The sequence below is a fragment of the Oncorhynchus gorbuscha genome, linkage group LG02, assembly GCF_021184085.1.
Source record: "Oncorhynchus gorbuscha isolate QuinsamMale2020 ecotype Even-year linkage group LG02, OgorEven_v1.0, whole genome shotgun sequence".
Taxonomy (NCBI): Eukaryota; Metazoa; Chordata; class Actinopteri; order Salmoniformes; family Salmonidae; genus Oncorhynchus; species Oncorhynchus gorbuscha.
The window spans coordinates 59,958,490-59,976,972 of record NC_060174.1 but is presented as its reverse complement, the minus strand read 5'-3'; the positions used below and the strand labels follow the sequence as shown (position 1 = coordinate 59,976,972).

Sequence of the window (18,483 nt, the reverse complement as noted above, 5' to 3'; positions counted from 1 at the left end):
CTCTCCGGCCGGGGCGGGGTTCTTTTTGTTAAGAAGAAGGACGGTACTCTGCGCCCTGCGTGGATTATCGAGGGCTGAATGACATAACGGTTAAGAATCGTTATCCGCTTCCCCTTATGTCATCAGCCTTCGAGATTCTGCAGGAGCCAGGTGCTTTACTAAGTTGGACCTTCGTAACGCTTACCATCTCGTGCGCATCAGAGAGGGGGACGAGTGGAAAACGGCGTTTAACACTCCGTTAGGGCATTTGAGTACCGGGTTCTGCCGTTCGGTCTCGCCAATGCGCCAGCTGTTTTTCAGGCATTAGTTAATGATGTTCTGAGAGACATGCTGAACATCTTTGTTTTTGTCTATCTTGACGATATCCTGATTTTTTCTCCGTCACTCGAGATTCATGTTCAGCACGTTCGACGTGTTCTACAGCGCCTTTTAGAGAATTGTCTCTACGTAAAGGCTGAGAAGTGCTCTTTTCATGTCTCCTCCGTTACTTTTCTCGGTTCCGTTATTTCCGCTGAAGGCATTCAGATGGATTCCGCTAAGGTCCAAGCTGTCAGTGATTGGCCCGTTCCAAGGTCACGTGTCGAGTTGCAGCGCTTTTTAGGTTTCGCTAATTTCTATCGGCGTTTCATTCGTAATTTCGGTCAAGTTGCTGCCCCTCTCACAGCTCTTACTTCTGTCAAGACGTGTTTTAAGTGGTCCGGTTCCGCCCAGGGAGCTTTTGATCTTCTAAAAGAACGTTTTACGTCCGCTCCTATCCTCGTTACTCCTGACGTCACTAGACAATTCATTGTCGAGGTTGACGCTTCAGAGGTAGGCGTGGGAGCCATTCTATCCCAGCGCTTCCAGTCTGACGATAAGGTTCATCCTTGCGCTTATTTTCTCATCGCCTGTCGCCATCTGAGCGCAACTATGATGTGGGTAACCGTGAACTGCTCGCCATCCGCTTAGCCCTAGGCGAATGGCGACAGTGGTTGAGGGGGCGACCGTTCCTTTTGTCGTTTGGACAGACCATAAGAACCTTGAGTACATCCGTTCTGCCAAACGACTTAATGCCCGTCAAGCTCGTTGGGCGTTGTTTTTCGCTCATTTCGAGTTTGTGATTTCTTACCGTCCGGGTAGCAAGAACACCAAGCCTGATGCCTTATCCCGTCTGTTTAGTTCTTCTGTGGCTTCTACTGATCCCGAGGGGATTCTTCCTTATGGGCGTGTTGTCGGGTTAACAGTCTGGGGAATTGAAAGACAGGTTAAGCAAGCACTCACGCACACTGCGTCGCCGCGCGCTGTCCTAGTAACCTCCTTTTCGTTCCTGTTTCCACTCGTCTGGCTGTTCTTCAGTGGGCTCACTCTGCCAAGTTAGCTGGTCATCCCGGTGTTCGAGGCACTCTTGCGTCTATTCGCCAGCGCTTTTGGTGGCCGACTCAGGAGCGTGACACGCGCCGTTTCGTGGCTGCTTGTTCGGACTGCGCGCAGACTAAGTCGGGTAACTCTCCTCCTGCCGGTCGTCTCAGACCGCTCCCATTCCTTCTCGACCATGGTCTCACATCGCCTTAGACTTCATTACCGGTCTGCCTTTGTCTGCGGGGAAGACTGTGATTCTTACGGTTGTCGATAGGTTCTCTAAGGCGGCACATTTCATTCCCCTCGCTAAACTTCCTTCCGCTAAGGAGACGGCACAAATCATTATTGAGAATGTATTCAGAATTCATGGCCTTCCGTTAGACGCCGTTTCAGACAGAGGCCCGCAATTCACGTCACAGTTTTGGAGGGAGTTCTGTCGTTTGATTGGTGCGTCCGTCAGTCTCTCTTCCGGGTTTCATCCCCAGTCTAACGGTCAAGCAGAGAGGGCCAATCAGACGATTGGTCGCATACTACGCAGCCTTTCTTTCAGAAACCCTGCGTCTTGGGCAGAACAGCTCCCCTGGGCAGAATACGCTCACAATTCGCTTCCTTCGTCTGCTACCGGGTTATCTCCGTTTCAGAGTAGTCTGGGTTACCAGCCTCCTCTGTTCTCATCCCAGCTTGCCGAGTCCAGCGTTCCCTCCGCTCAAGCGTTTGTCCAACGTTGTGAGCGCACCTGGAGGAGGGTGAGGTCTGCACTTTGCCGTTACAGGGCACAGACGGTGAGAGCCGCCAATAAACGCAGGATTAAGAGTCCAAGGTATTGTTGCGGCCAGAGAGTGTGGCTTTCCACTCGCAACCTTCCTCTTACGACAGCTTCTCGTAAGTTGACTCCGCGGTTCATTGGTCCGTTCCGTGTCTCCCAGGTCGTCAATCCTGTCGCTGTGCGACTGCTTCTTCCGCGACATCTTCGTCGCGTCCATCCTGTCTTCCATGTCTCCTGTGTTAAGCCCTTTCTTCGCACCCCCGTTCGTCTTCCCTCCCCCTCCCGTCCTTGTCGAGAGCGCACCTATTTACAAGGTACATAAGATCATGGACATGCGTTCTCGGGGACGGGGTCACCAATACTTAGTGGATTGGGAGGGTTACGGTCCTGAGGAGAGGAGTTGGGTTCCGTCTCGGGACGTGCTGGACCGTTCACTCATCGATGATTTCCTCCGTTGCCGCCAGGATTCCTCCTCGAGTGCGCCAGGAGGCGCTCGGTGAGTGGGGGGTACTGTCATGTTTGTCATTTATTATCATGTCTTGTCCCTGTGCTCCCCATTCTATTCGTTTCCCTCTGCTGGTCTTATTAGGTTCTTTCCCTCTTTCTATCCCTCTCTCTCCCCCCCCTCTCTCACTCTCTCGCTCTCTCTTCTCTCTTTCGTTCCGTTCCTGCTCCCAGCTGTTCCTATTCCCCTAATCATCATTTAGTCTTCCCACACCTGTTCCCGATCCTTTCCCCTGATTGGAGTCCCTATTTATTCCTTTGTGTTCCGTTCCTGTCCTGTCGGTTCCTTGTTTAGAATTCACCGTGCTGTGATTGTGTATCGCCCTGTCCTGTCGTGTTTTTGCTGTGATTGTGTATCGCCCTGTCCTGTCGTGTTTTTGCCTTCATCAGATGCTGCGTGTGAGCAGGTGTCTCTGTCAACTACGGCCTGCGCCTACCCGAAGCGACCTGCAGTCTGTGGCCGCTTCTCCTGTTATTCCCCTCTACAGACTAGAGGATTTCTGTTATTCCCTGTTTGGACTTGAATAAACTCTGTTTCTGTTAAGTCGCTTTTGGGTCCTCTTTCACCTGCATGACAGGTACTGTGTGTCATCACTAGATTAGTATCATTTGGGCAAGGATCTGATCATTCCACCCATGGTTCCATACTTTATGCTAGCTACCTGGAGAGCTTTGCTTTGAAGTGCTGTGAGCTATTAGTCTTACTATAGGTAGAGACTGCCTGTAGTGTGTATACTTCAACTTCCATCACATTGTAGAAGGAAAATGTGTAGCCTAATGCATAAAATTTGCATAGAACATTTTAGCTTTTTTTCCAGTAGTGAATAATGACCAAACGTATGACACTGCTGTCTTCATATGAAACTTTCTGAGCATTAGGGCTGGCAGGGAGTGTAATATATTTTCTGGTGACATCAGCTAAAGATCATAATCACAAGATGGATTTGCAATTTAAAAACAGTTTTAGGGAGTTGCTCAACAATATCGTCTTCTGCTGTATTAAGGATGAAAGAAAAGTGACATTGAGGAAGTAAATCATTTCTGTCCACCATTCACCCCAAAAGAAAGAATGTAACGAGCATAGAATTATAGGTTTTGTCTCAATTCCACTCTTGAAAGTGACAATATGCAGTTCAAACAACAACAGAAAACAGTAACCTCTGCACTGTTTTTCAGCTCTGAGATGGGGTTGGTTAAATGTAACCACTCTCAAATGTATAGTTGGAGTGTAACAGTTTTTGTCGTCTGAACAATTGTACCAAAGCGCAGCGTGGTAAGTGTTTCATGCTTTTTTATTGAAACTGAACACTATAACAAAATAACAAAGAGAATAAACGAAACCGAAACAGTCCTGTCAGGTGCAGAAAACACTAAACAGAAAATAACTACCCACAAAAACCATGTGGGAAAAAGCTACCCACATGGTTCCTATGGTTCCTAATCAGAGACAATGATAGACAGCTGTCCCTGATTGAGAACCATACCCAGCCAAAACAAAGAAATACAAAACACATATGAAAAAGAACATAGAATGCCCACCCAAATCACACCATGACCAAACCAAAATAGAGACATAAAAGGCTCTCTAAGGTCAGGGCGTGACATAGTGCTATGCCTCACAATTATAATTTTAACCATATTTTGAGGTTATACAGTGTTTGTTTACAATTACATTGTTACCAAATAATGGATTAGAAAAAGCAATATTTTCGGATCTGATAGGGTAAGATACTTGAACTACGCTCACAAAGTTATATCCCTTAATAGTCAATGGGCATCATGCATATTACATTTTTTGAAGAGTAACGACTAGTATGAGCAAGAATCGCTTCTCAGAACAAGCCCGGCGTGAAAACAATGGTCTGTCGATATCTAAAGTCTATTTTTAAGCAGAAATTGGACGTGTTGTTCGTGTTTCTCTCACTGTAATAGAGAATGTGATGATTTTGGACAACGGGATATTTTCTCTTCCATTTAATGGTGTTTTATTATGCCTCCTATAACTAAGCCAGCACTCTACTGCTCCATCTCTATCATGTGGGCCAGTTGTAATACATTTAAATCAAACCTTTTCCTGGTTTTAAATGCTCCCCTATCTGTCATCTTCAAACTTAATAATAATAGAAATCATAATGCCATTTAGCAAGCGCTTTTATCCAAAGCAACTTACATTTATGCGTGCGTCCATTTTCATATACGGGTGGTCCCAGGAACAAGGTCCTCTATCTTACCGTCGCTCGAACCAACTGAGCTACAGAGGACCAATCATTAGACGTAGGTTTATATAGCAACAACATCAGATTGCTCGTCTTGGAGGAATAAGTTCAATCTTCAAGTGACGAAGATTTTCGCTTGTCCCTAAACACACTTTCAACTTGAACTGTAATACCAATCACTGTTGTCAATGTCAACTGTCATCCATTTTGTCCGATGAGGAGTGCATATCCTCATTTAAGGCAGGGAGAGGACACAAATGTGTCTTCGATTTGTATCCCAGCCACCATAGAAGAGGCTGTAGTTGTGATTTACTGTTTACTATCAGGTTTCAGGTAAGACCCAAGTGCAGACTGTGTTGAAGTAACTATGTTTATTGCAACGACAGGGGGCGGGCAAATGACAGGTCAAGGCAGGCAGGGGTCGATAATCCAGAATAGTGGGGCCAAGGTACAGGACGGCAGGCAGGCCCAGGTCAGGCAGAGGTCAGTAATCCAGAGTAGGTGCGATGGCACAGGACAGCAGGCAGGCTGAGCATCAGGATAGGCAAGGGTAAATACCAGGAGGACGAGAAAAAGAGAGACCGGGGGAAAGCAGGGGCTGAGACAAACTGCTGGTTGACTTGAACAAACAAGACAAACTGGCACAGATAGAAAGAGAACACAGGTATAAATACCCAGGGGATAAGTGGGGAAGATGGGCGACACCTGGAGGGGGTGGAGACAAGGACAAGGACTTGTGAAACAGATCAGGGCGTGACAGTTTAGCGTTGTTTTTATGTGCAGTTTCTATAGGTAGGACTCGGATCAGAGACACATAACTGGAAACGGATGCTCACTCGCTGTCTCTACAGACCCAAGAGATTGTCTAAGATAAAACATATCCCTTACCATAACTAACAACAACTCTAGTATTCTCTGTCGATAATATTGCACTATGACAGCATATTTGTATCATACATGCTCCCTAAAAATGTACTCTTATCAATTGCTTTTTGTTTTTGTATCAGACTCGTTCTTAATATATTTACCTCTAGGTCTATCTAGCAATATAGAATTAAGCTTCAAAAGATACTGTTTTGTTTGCATGTTCTGCCAGGTTGATTCTTCTGCCAAATTGAATGTGCATGTGGATTTACCCAGATCCATACAACACTCAATCTTGGCCCAGAAAAAAAAAGCTCCTTCCTGTGTTGGCCATTTCTGCTATAGGTTTACTTTGGGTCCATCCTGCAGCTACACTGTGGTATCTTAAGATGTGGATAAGCACCGATAATCCACGTCTGGTATGAATTTGATGCCAAGTGAATGGGGGTGTCGACCCCAGTTATTTCTCCTTCCTCCTCCTTTCACACCCTCAGCACAGTATAAGGTCTTTTGTGGTGTAAAACAAATGAAAGAAATGATCACGTACCACCTGCTAAATGAATGTCCATGGAATTCATTATGAATTCCCTCTATTCATGTGAGCATTCCAGTACTGCTAAGGCTTTTAATCCAACACTGGTAGAGGTGTGGGTTTTTGGCACAATTTATGGTACCTGGCGATTGAAGTTCCCTATTAAGATAGTGTTTGTGCCTTCCTTTCCACTGGAACTCTTCCATACCTACTAAAGATCATGAGAGAATCAGCTACCAAAACACATTTTTAAAAATGACATTCTTTGTGTTCACCACAATTATAGCCATACCAGTCTCATGATCTTACTGTAAATAGAGAGAGATTAGTATAGGAATGCAATGTATTTTATCAAAATCTTCATTAGCCTGTGAAATGATGTACAGCACACACATTCTACTGTTATTTTCTATAGGTCAAAAAATATTATATCTTTTTTTGTTGACTATCAGGATTTGCATGGTATTCTGTGATAACACTAGCTTATTTCTGATGAAAGTGTACTTAAATACACAGCTCTCTAATTTTGTGGAATCAGGGGAAAGTGCTTTATGATGTTTTTTTTTGTGACAATAGGTCGAGTTAAATCACGTGGGGTACTGCCGTGCGCTCTTTTCTTCGACATCTTTTAAAATGTATATCTCTGGATGTTGATCGTGATTCGTTTTGAAGAGGGGCAATATCACACACACAAAGTTTTAGTGTACAAACCGCATATTCTCTCTTTAATAGGGTTTACATGGGATTTGGTGTCGTGATTTTTCAGCAGACAGACCGAGGACGGGGTAGAGGGTTTACTCACCATCGATCTGCCACAGGACTCTAGTTTTAAAAGATGTAGGCCTGTCCTCTCGCAAATTGGCAATAATAGTTTGGAAACACTGTTCCCTTTTTTCCTGGAACGCTGATATATTTGTCTAACGCTCAAATAGGCATGCAAATTGCACATGTTGAATTTGTTGAATAAAACAAAGAGAACATTCACATTCATATTTTAATGTTAATTCAAACTGTTTTGTTCAAGTTCTAAGTTGTGCATTGTGTCCAAGGAATCGTCCCATTGGTAAAAATTATACTGCGCTCACGTCATCTGAGAGTAGCCATCCTCCCCCTGCATGTGAGCTGCAGCAATTGGTCAAATAATATGATCTTAGCACAGTATGCTCTTATTAATACCATACTTGTTGTTTGTTCTTGAGCCCTCATACGTTGCATGTGTTTGACTATGACTCTTGGGCCAGTGTGTCAGGGTGAAAGCATGTTGAACATATCTGTGGAGAGGGTGGGTCAGTTGGTCTTGTTTGATCTGGGTGGACTGTGTGATGGCTGCAGTCCCTGATCCATGTGGCGGTTAACGATACGGCTTGCATGTGATGTCACTGTTGGTCGGCCTGGGGCCTTCCTGAAGATGCAGCCAGGGGAAAGCTGAGGGGACATGTGCGTGTGTGTGTTCCACGGTCAGAAATAGCCCTTTTCTAATCTCCCTTATCTTCAGGGTTAACACGCCAGGGGAAGCTTCCACACTCATTCCCGAGCCTGTCTTCAGGAATGGGAAAGAGAAAGGCCATTTTTTCTCACACTCTGATATTGACCAAGTCTATCAGCCTCCTAGACTCTCTCCCTCATCAGTTAAGTGATCTGTTGACCCATTGTCATAGCACCAGTTTTGTCAGGCACAAATGATCCTCTGTAATGGAAGAACCTTATCGGACTTGTACAAACATGGTCACTTCCTGACTAGTTCAGATATCTGAGAAGTCAACAGATCATTCCCCACTGGAAGCTGTATACTGGAAGTTACACACTATGAAATAGGTTTGTTTATTGAAGCTGTAATCCCAAACTGTGGCGACAAAAAAAGACAGGGGATGTGTTCAAATGAAAGTGAAATCATTTTAATGCAATTCAGCTGTTGCACTCAACAACAAAAAAATGTATTGAATGGGAAATATAAGCAACCTGTATGTTAAATTAGTAAGCTAATAAACGGACAAATAAATCATCTCTGCTCCTCTCTCTTTGTCATCCTTCTAGGGCCTCCAGGAAAACGAGGAAGGCTGGGAAGACAAGGCGACGCTGGTGATATTCTTTATTATTTCTATGCTCCTTTAATGTTTTCAATGCTTATCTTCCTCAGCAGTGTGTGTTAATGGGTTGGTTAATGTGTGCCATGGGGTAAACCAGGGATCATCGATTAGATTCAGCCGCGGGACGATTTTTTCTTGAGTGGATGGCCAGGGAGCTGGACCATAATTACAGATCATTTGTAGACTGCAGACTGACAGCAAGAAGCCCCAAACAGATATAATATTTGACTAAAACATAATCATTTCAAACATTGCTTATATTTACAGTATATACAATCACATATATCTCTCTATTATGTGTGGGAATACTTTGGAGCAGATTTCTTAAATTAAAATCACTTACTGTCATATTATATATATATTTTTTCTCAGAAAACTTGGGGGGCCAAATAAAATCACCCACGGGCCAGTTGGGAAACCCTGGGGTAGAGTGTATAAAAAGACCAACAGATCTGAGTGAACTGTACAGTACCTCCCAACAGTCCCTAGTTGCAGCCAGCCAGGGGAGTTTTGACAGTGTGCAGCTGCAGGCTCCTTTGGGTGAATGACTTTTCACCCTGCCAGTATCGCCTGCCTGGCTAGCCTCACTTCTCTCTGTTTCATCTGAGGAAATCCATCCATTCTCAGGAATAATTATACACAGACTTACGTGTACTCAGAACCCTTTCAGACATGCCTACGGACGGGAATGTATGTTTTTTGGTTTCACATTGTTTGTGGGAATGAAACCATACGTCTCCTGACTGGTAGAACTTAACATTTTTTCAACGTTCTGAGAACAGAAGTGAAAATGTCTCCTGTTCTGAGAAAGTTCATTTGTAGGTTGCAGGTAGGTTCTGAGAACATTTTACTCTGGTTCCTTGAAAGTTTTCCTAGGAAGTTTTATTAACGCTCTGAGAATGGAAATTATAAGTTGCTTTGAGGTGTTTTTTGTTGTTGTTGACTTCCTTAAAACTTTCACTGAATGTTTCAATAAGAAATTACAAGCACAGATAGGACACATGAAATTAATTTCCTTTTACATGAATCATGCATATTTATTTTTGTGACACAGCATCAGTGAGATTCAAACCTATAATCTTCATTGATTTATTCTTGGAATTAGTCCAATGCGCCTAAAGGATGCAGCCAGCATGCCTTTTTTACGCATACAAAGTTGTTTATTTTAGTCTATTCAAACATATCCCATTTCAAAGGAAACAAGCACTCATTATTGGCCAATTAGTGTGCACGGCCAACACACCTGAACACACTTAGCAAAATAGAGGATAGAGGGAGTTCTGTTTATGCTGAGAACGAATGTAAACTCAGCATAAAAAGAAACGTCTCTTTTTCAGGACCCTGTCTTTCAAAGATAATTCGTAAAAATCCAAATAATGTCACAGATCTTCATTGTAAAGGGTTGAAACAATGTTACCCATGCATGTTCAATGAACCATAAACAATTAATGAGCATGCACCCGTGGAACGGTCGTTAAGACACTAACAGACGGTAGGCAATTAAGGTCACAGTTATGAAAACATAGAACACTAAAGAGGCCTTTCTACTGACTCTGAAAAACACCAAAAGAAAGATGTCCAGGGTCCATGCTCATTGGAATCGTGGTCGGAATCACGTTTATCATCGAAGGAATGACCATTACACCGAGGCCTGTACTCTGTACTCTAAACGTTACAAAAGTTTTCTTGTAGTTCTTATGGAACGTTTTCTTCACATTCTAAGAGTGGAATATGTTTTTAAACAACATTCTTAGAACGTTACGGAACCTTACCAACTGTTTTCATGGAAAGCGGTCTTAATGTTCTTAGAACAGTATGAGAACATGACTTTAAATAGAACCATGGGGAAACCTTTAGGTAACATTATGCTAAACTCCTGAAATTCCCACAGAAGAACATTGTTTATTAACGTTCTTGGAACAACTTGTGAACATGACATTTAATAGAAACATGAGGAAACATGCAGGAAACATAATGCTAAAGTACTGAAATTCCCACTGAAGAACGTTGATTCTGAACGTTCTCTGAACTATTTGAGAACATTCCAGATTGTTTGAGAACATACTATTACTGCTGGCAGGCAGCACTGCCGCAAAAACGATGTTGACTCTTAGATGGCAATCACCTCACTCCCCAGTGGATACAGTTACTATACGAACTGAGTATGAAATAAATCCAAGTAAATAACGTTTCTTAAATGTGCTGAGAATGTCCCAAAGTCAAGCAACTATCCCGCAGAAAGTTGTGGAAAGTTGTATGCAAAAGGACCTCAGGACGGACACCCAAGCTCTCACCAAGCTGTAAGAAACATATGGTTATCAGAACGTTATGTTAGCTGGGGGCGGGGGCGGACTGGCTGGGGGTGGACTAGCTGGGGGCGGACTGGCTGGGGGCGGACTAGCTGGGGGCGGACTGCAAAGAGCTGTTGTGGAAGTATGCCATTAAAAAAGGGATATCCACTACTATAATTGGGTTATTTCTTATCACATCCTTTGTTAATAGTGTGTAGTTCAATTTTCTTGGAATGTTCTTTGACATTTACCATATGTGGATATGTTTTGTCTGTGGATATGATGGTGGACCCATATAATCCTAATCACAACGACCGAGGCCAGAATTCACAGGTAATTTATTAGCCGGCAGTGTATCATCAGGCTGTTAAGGGAGGCTCACTAATTACTCCCCTGGGCTCCAGCAATGTGACCGGAATTTCAAATATTAGAAAAGCATGGAAAGGAGTTCCACTATGATGTCACCTTTCTGTTGATAATAGATCAGGCCATTTCCATGTAACAAAAAAGACCCATGAAAACCAACATATGAAGTTCATGGGAGCACATCACATTTGGTGTCAAATGAAAGCTAATAGTTTATATATTTGAGAAATGTAATCATATTTTTGAAAAATTATCCAAGATAATACCTTTCTATCTTGAGCAGAGGGAGCATTGATGGTAGAGCCAGTCAGAGGTAGACATTTACATTTACATTTAAGTCATTTAGCAGACGCTCTTATCCAGAGCGACTTACAAATTGGTGCATTCACCTTATGACATCCAGTGGAACAGCCACTTTACAATAGTGCATCTACATATTTTAAGGGGGGGGGGGGGTGAGAAGGATTACTTTATCCTATCCTAGGTATTCCTTAAAGAGGTGGGGTTTCAGGTGTCTCCGGAAGGTGGTGATTGATTCCACTGTCCTGGCGTCGTGAGGGAGTTTGTTCCACCATTGGGGAGCCAGAGCAGCGAACAGTTTTGACTGGGCTGAGCGGGAACTGTACTTCCTCAGTGGTAGGGAGGCGAGCAGGCCAGAGGTGGATGAACGCAGTGCCCTTATTTGGGTGTAGGGCCTGATCAGAGCCTGGAGGTACTGAGGTGCCGTTCCCCTCACAGCTCCGTAGGCAAGCATAGAGCGTAGAGACATCTGACATACAGGCCTCGGAGCTCTTCGTCAGGCACCTTTTCGTCTTCGATGTTCACAGCTTCTCCTCCGTAGATCAGGCTAGATCGTCCACTACTGAAATGTAGCACCCACGTGGTGATGCTTCAGCGACTGTAAAAGCGGCAGTAAGAACACCACTCCTCAGCAGTAGACCTGAAAATCCCCCTACGAGGTGAGACTCTGCATCACCTCACACCGCAGTCCACTTCCATCTAGGAACTGGAGCTGGAAGCCAAAAGGCCAATGCTGTTGATCGGGTGTTGCTGCTGCCTCATTCAATTTGAGCTAGCTAACTTGTCATGCAGGTGAAAGAGGACCCAAAAGCGACTTGGCGAAAACAGAGTCTTTAATCCAGTAAAGTAAATACAAACAAAAAACACAACTTTCACTCGAAATGACGAGGACAAACTGGAGACTCGATCTTGAACAGCAGGTGAACAGCAGGTTGCCTCGGGAAGGCACTTGAACCAGACAGACTCAGACACCTGCTCACCACGCAGCATCTGAGGAAAACACGACACGACAGGGCGATACACAAACACAGCACGGTGAATTCTAGACAAGGAACCGACAGGACAGGAACGGAACACAAAGGAAGAAATAGGGACTCTAATCAGGGGAAAGGATCGGGAACAGGTGTGGGAAGACTAAATGATTGATTAGGGGAATAGGAACAGCTGGGAGCAGGAACGGAACGATAGAGAGAAGAGAGAGCGAGAGAGTGAGAGAGGGAGGGGAGAGAGAGGGATAGAAAGAGGGAAAGAACCTAATAAGACCAGCAGAGGGAAACGAATAGAATGGGAAGCACAGGGACAAGACAAGATAATAAATGACAAAACATGACAGTACCCCCCACTCACCGAGCGCCTCCTGGCGCACTCGAGGAGGAATCCTGGCGGCAACGGAGGAAATCATCAATGAGTGAACGGTCCAGCACGTCCCGAGACGGAACCCAACTCCTCTCCTCAGGACCGTAACCCTCCCAATCCACTAAGTATTGGTGACCCCGTCCCCGAGAACGCATGTCCATGATCTTATGTACCTTGTAAATAGGTGCGCTCTCGACAAGGACGGGAGGGGGGAGGGAAGACGAACGGGGTGCGAAGAAAGGGCTTGACACAGGAGACATGGAAGACAGGATGGACGCGACGAAGATGTCGCGGAAGAAGCAGTCGCACAGCGACAGGATTGACGACCTGGGAGACACGGAACGGACCAATGAACCGCGGAGTCAACTTACGAGAAGCTGTCGTAAGAGGAAGGTTGCGAGTGGAAAGCCACACTCTCTGGCCGCAACAATACCTTGGACTCTTAATCCTGCGTTTATTGGCGGCTCTCACAGTCTGTGCCCTGTACCGGCAAAGTGCAGACCTCACCCTCCTCCAGGTGCGCTCACAACGTTGGACAAACGCTTGAGCGGAGGGAACGCTGGACTCGGCAAGCTGGGATGAGAACAGAGGAGGCTGGTAACCCAGACTACTCTGAAACGGAGATAACCCGGTAGCAGACGAAGGAAGCGAATTGTGAGCGTATTCTGCCCAGGGAGCTGTTCTGCCCAAGACGCAGGGTTTCTGAAAGAAAGGCTGCGTAGTATGCGACCAATCGTCTGATTGGCCCTCTCTGCTTGACCGTTAGACTGGGGATGAAACCCGGAAGAGAGACTGACGGACGCACCAATCAAACGACAGAACTCCCTCCAAAACTGTGACGTGAATTGCGGGCCTCTGTCTGAAACGGCGTCTAACGGGAGGCCATGAATTCTGAATACATTCTCGATAATGATTTGTGCCGTCTCCTTAGCGGAAGGAAGTTTAGCGAGGGAATGAAATGTGCCGCCTTAGAGAACCTATCGACAACCGTAAGAATCACAGTCTTCCCCGCAGACAAAGGCAGACCGGTAATGAAGTCTAGGGCGATGTGAGACCATGGTCGAGAAGGAATGGGGAGCGGTCTGAGACGACCGGCAGGAGGAGAGTTACCCGACTTAGTCTGCGCGCAGTCCGAACAAGCAGCCACGAAACGGCGCGTGTCACGCTCCTGAGTCGGCCACCAAAAGCGCTGGCGAATAGACGCAAGAGTGCCTCGAACACCGGGATGACCAGCTAACTTGGCAGAGTGAGCCCACTGAAGAACAGCCAGACGAGTGGAAACAGGAACGAAAAGGAGGTTACTAGGACAAGCGCGGCGACGCAGTGTGCGTGAGTGCTTGCTTAACCTGTCTTTCAATTCCCCAGACTGTTAACCCGACAACACGCCCATAAGGAAGAATCCCCTCGGGATCAGTAGAAGCCACAGAAGAACTAAACAGACGGGATAAGGCATCAGGCTTGGTGTTCTTGCTACCCGGACGGTAAGAAATCACAAACTCGAAACGAGCGAAAAACAACGCCCAACGAGCTTGACGGGCATTAAGTCGTTTGGCAGAACGGATGTACTCAAGGTTCTTATGGTCTGTCCAAACGACAAAGGAACGGTCGCCCCCTCCAACCACTGTCGCCATTCGCCTAGGGCTAAGCGGATGGCGAGCAGTTCACGGTTACCCACATCATAGTTGCGCTCAGATGGCGACAGGCGATGAGAAAAATAAGCGCAAGGATGAACCTTATCGTCAGACTGGAAGCGCTGGGATAGAATGGCTCCCACGCCTACCTCTGAAGCGTCAACCTCGACAATGAATTGTCTAGTGACGTCAGGAGTAACGAGGATAGGAGCGGACGTAAAACGTTCTTTTAGAAGATCAAAAGCTCCCTGGGCGGAACCGGACCACTTAAAACACGTCTTGACAGAAGTAAGAGCTGTGAGAGGGGCAGCAACTTGACCGAAATTACGAATGAAACGCCCGATAGAAATTAGCGAAACCTAAAAAGCGCTGCAACTCGACACGTGACCTTGGAACGGGCCAATCACTGACAGCTTGGACCTTAGCGGAATCCATCTGAATGCCTTCAGCGGAAATAACGGAACCAAGAAAAGTAACGGAGGAGACATGAAAAGAGCACTTCTCAGACTTTACGTAGAGACAATTCTCTAAAAGGCGCTGTAGAACACGTCGAACGTGCTGAACATGAATCTCGAGTGACGGAGAAAAAATCAGGATATCGTCAAGATAGACAAAAACAAAGATGTTCAGCATGTCTCTCAGAACATCATTAACTAATGCCTGAAAAACAGCTGGCGCATTGGCGAGACCAAACGGCAGAACCCGGTACTCAAAATGCCCTAACGGAGTGTTAAACGCCGTTTTCCACTCGTCCCCCTCTCTGATGCGCACGAGATGGTAAGCGTTACGAAGGTCCAACTTAGTAAAGCACCTGGCTCCCTGCAGAATCTCGAAGGCTGATGACATAAGGGGAAGCGGATAACGATTCTTAACCGTTATGTCATTCAGCCCTCGATAATCCACGCAGGGGCGCAGAGTACCGTCCTTCTTCTTAACAAAAAAGAACCCCGCCCCGGCCGGAGAGGAAGAAGGCACTATGGTACCGGCGTCAAGAGACACAGACAAATAATCCTCGAGAGCCTTACGTTCGGGAGCCGACAGAGAGTATAGTCTACCCCGAGGAGGAGTGGTCCCCGGAAGGAGATCAATACTACAATCATACGACCGGTGAGGAGGAAGGGAGTTGGCTCGGGACCGACTGAAGACCGTGCGCAGATCATGATATTCCTCCGGCACTCCTGTCAAATCGCCAGGTTCCTCCTGAGAAGTAGGGACAGAAGAAACGGGAGGGATGGCAGACATTAAACACTTCACATGACAAGAAACGTTCCAGGATAGGATAGAATTACTAGACCAATTAATAGAAGGATTATGACATACTAGCCAGGGATGACCCAAAACAACAGGTGTAAACGGTGAACGAAAAATCAAAAAAGAAATAGTCTCACTGTGGTTACCAGATACTGTGAGGGTTAAAGGTAGTGTCTCAAATCTGATACTGGGAAGATGACTACCATCTAAGGCGAACATGGGCGTAGGCTTCTCTAACTCTCTGAAAGGAATGTCATGTTTCCGAACCCATGCTTCGTCCATGAAACAACCCTCAGCCCCAGAGTCTATCAAGGCACTACATGTAGCACCCGAACCGGTCCAGCGTAGATGGACCGACAAAGTAGTACAGGATTTTGATGGAGAGACTTGAGTAGTTGCGCTCACCTGTAGCCCTCCGCTTACAGATGAGCTCTGGCTTTTACTGGACATGAATTAACAAAATGTCCAGCAACTCCGCAATAGAGGCACAGGCGGTTGGTGATCCTCCGTTCCCTCTCCTTAGTCGAGATGCGAATCCCTCCCAGCTGCATGGGCTCAGACTCTGAGCCAGAGGAGGGAGATGGTTGCGATGCGGAGCAGGGAAACACCGTTGATGCGAGCTCTCTTCCACGAGCCCGGTGACGAAGATCTACCCGTCGTTCTATGCGGATGGCGAGAGCAATCAAAGAGTCCACATCTGAAGGAAACTCCCGGGAGAGAATCTCATCCTTAACCACTGCGTGGAGTCCCTCCAGAAAACGAGCGAGCAGCGCCGGCTCGTTCCACTCACTAGAGGCAGCAAGAGTGCGAAACTCAATAGAATAATCCGTTATGGACCGTTCACCTTGGCATAAGGAAGCCAGGGCCCTAGAAGCCTCCCTACCAAAAACTGAACGGTCAAAAACCCGAATCATCTCCTCTTTAAAGTTCTGGAACTTGTTAGAGCAATCAGCCCTTGCCTCCCAGATAGCTGTGCCCCATTCTCGAGCCCGGCCAGTAAGGAGTGAAATGACGTAAGCAACCCGAGCTCTCTCTCTAGAGTATGTGTTGGGTTGGAGAGAGAACACAATCTCACACTGCGTGAGAAAGGAGCGGCACTCAGTGGGCTGCCCGGAGTAGCAAGGTGGGTTATTAACCCTAGGTTCTGGAGGCTCGGCAGGCCAGGAAGTAACAGGTGGCACGAGACGTAGACTCTGGAACTGTCCAGAGAGGTCGGAAACCTGAGCGGCCAGGTTCTCCACGGCATGGCGAGCAGCAGACAATTCCTGCTCGTGTCTGCCGAGCATGGCTCCTTGGATCTCGACGGCAGTGTAACGAGCGTCTGAAGTCGCTGGGTCCATTCCTTGGTCGGTTCCTTCTGTCATGCAGGTGAAAGAGGACCCAAAAGCGACTTGGCGAAAACAGAGTCTTTAATCCAGTAAAGTAAATACAAACAAAAAACACAACTTTCACTCGAAATGACGAGGACAAACTGAGACTCGATCTTGAACAGCAGGTGAACAGCAGGTTGCCTCGGGAAGGCACTTGAACCAGACAGACTCAGACACCTGCTCACCACGCAGCATCTGAGGAAAACACGACACGACAGGGCGATACACAAACACAGCACGGTGAATTCTAGACAAGGAACCGACAGGACAGGAACGGAACACAAAGGAAGAAATAGGGACTCTAATCAGGGGAAAGGATCGGGAACAGGTGTGGGAAGACTAAATGATTGATTAGGGGAATAGGAACAGCTGGGAGCAGGAACGGAACGATAGAGAGAAGAGAGAGCGAGAGAGTGAGAGAGGGAGGGGGAGAGAGAGGGATAGAAAGAGGGAAAGAACCTAATAAGACCAGCAGAGGGAAACGAATAGAATGGGAAGCACAGGGACAAGACAAGATAATAAATGACAAAACATGACATAACTAGCTAGTGAAGCAAAATATAAACTGACTTGCTATAATCAGTCCTGTAATTTCGTGGGTCACCACCAGATATTACAGTTTCTCTCTCAACAAGTTGACTTTAAAAAAATATATATAAAAGAAATGCAATGAAAAACACTTTAAAACAATGGAATGTGTACAAAATTTACAGAGCTCTCTGTCTAGGCTACCTCACTGCGACATGGCAACCACGGAACCAAGTGTAGTTTTGTACAGTACAGTAGAGCACACTAGAGTAGAGTATAATGTACTATATTGTACAGTACTATACTGAACTCTACTGTGCTGTTCTGTGCTGCGCTATAGTGTACTGTGCTCTACTGGGATGTCCAAACTTGTGAAACATCGACGTCTATGATTGGTTCAGACCAAATCTGGTCTCGCTTGAGGCGGGGGAGCTCATTAGAATAATAACCTATGTTTAGAATAATGCCAAAACGTGCAAAGGAGGTAATTGTATTTTTCTACCTTTGTGTATCTATTGAGAATACAACACAATGATTACATCACAAAAGCATAATTATGCAATTATGTGTAGTATAGGTCAGGAACCCATGATATCATTCTGTTACCGTCATTCTGTTATCAGGTGTTAATCCACTTCACTTGCTGTAGTTGTAACGTCGGCTTCCAACTCACACTCTCAAACACATAGATCCCCTGAACGCAGCTCACTCTCCAGATCCCAATCACCTGAATTCTGATCACCTGTTCACACACCTGTATGTCATTTACACACACTATTTACTTCAGTTCTTTGCACCCCATCATTGTGGGGTATTGTTTGTTTTGATACACATTTCTATTCGCACCGCTGTTTAGTTCCGTGTAAGTCCTTCCGTATATCGTAGTTTTTGGCCATCCTCACTAACGACGCCTTTTTGCCTATTCCCTGCCTGTACTTTTGCTTAACAGATTTCCTGTCATCAACCTCTTTTCTGATCTCCCGGACTACGTTATTAGCCTTTTCCCTGCCTGTACCGTTACCTTTTTGGAGTCCCTGTGTGTGACCTTCTGCCTGCCCCTGGACCCAGCTACCTGCTTCCTCC

At 45.9% G+C, this 18,483-nt stretch overlaps 1 protein-coding gene across 3 annotated transcripts in view; it reads left to right on the top strand.

Moving 5' to 3' along the window:
• LOC124005577 (collagen alpha-1(XXIII) chain-like) overlaps positions 1 to 18,483 on the top strand; it is a 176,954-nt gene that overhangs the window by 93,169 nt on the left and 65,302 nt on the right. For all 3 annotated transcript variants that reach the window (XM_046314975.1, XM_046314982.1, XM_046314990.1), the window contains exon 3: positions 8,255 to 8,299. In XM_046314975.1, the coding sequence (XP_046170931.1) occupies positions 8,255 to 8,299 (45 nt within the window). The remainder of the gene's footprint in view (positions 1 to 8,254; positions 8,300 to 18,483) is intronic.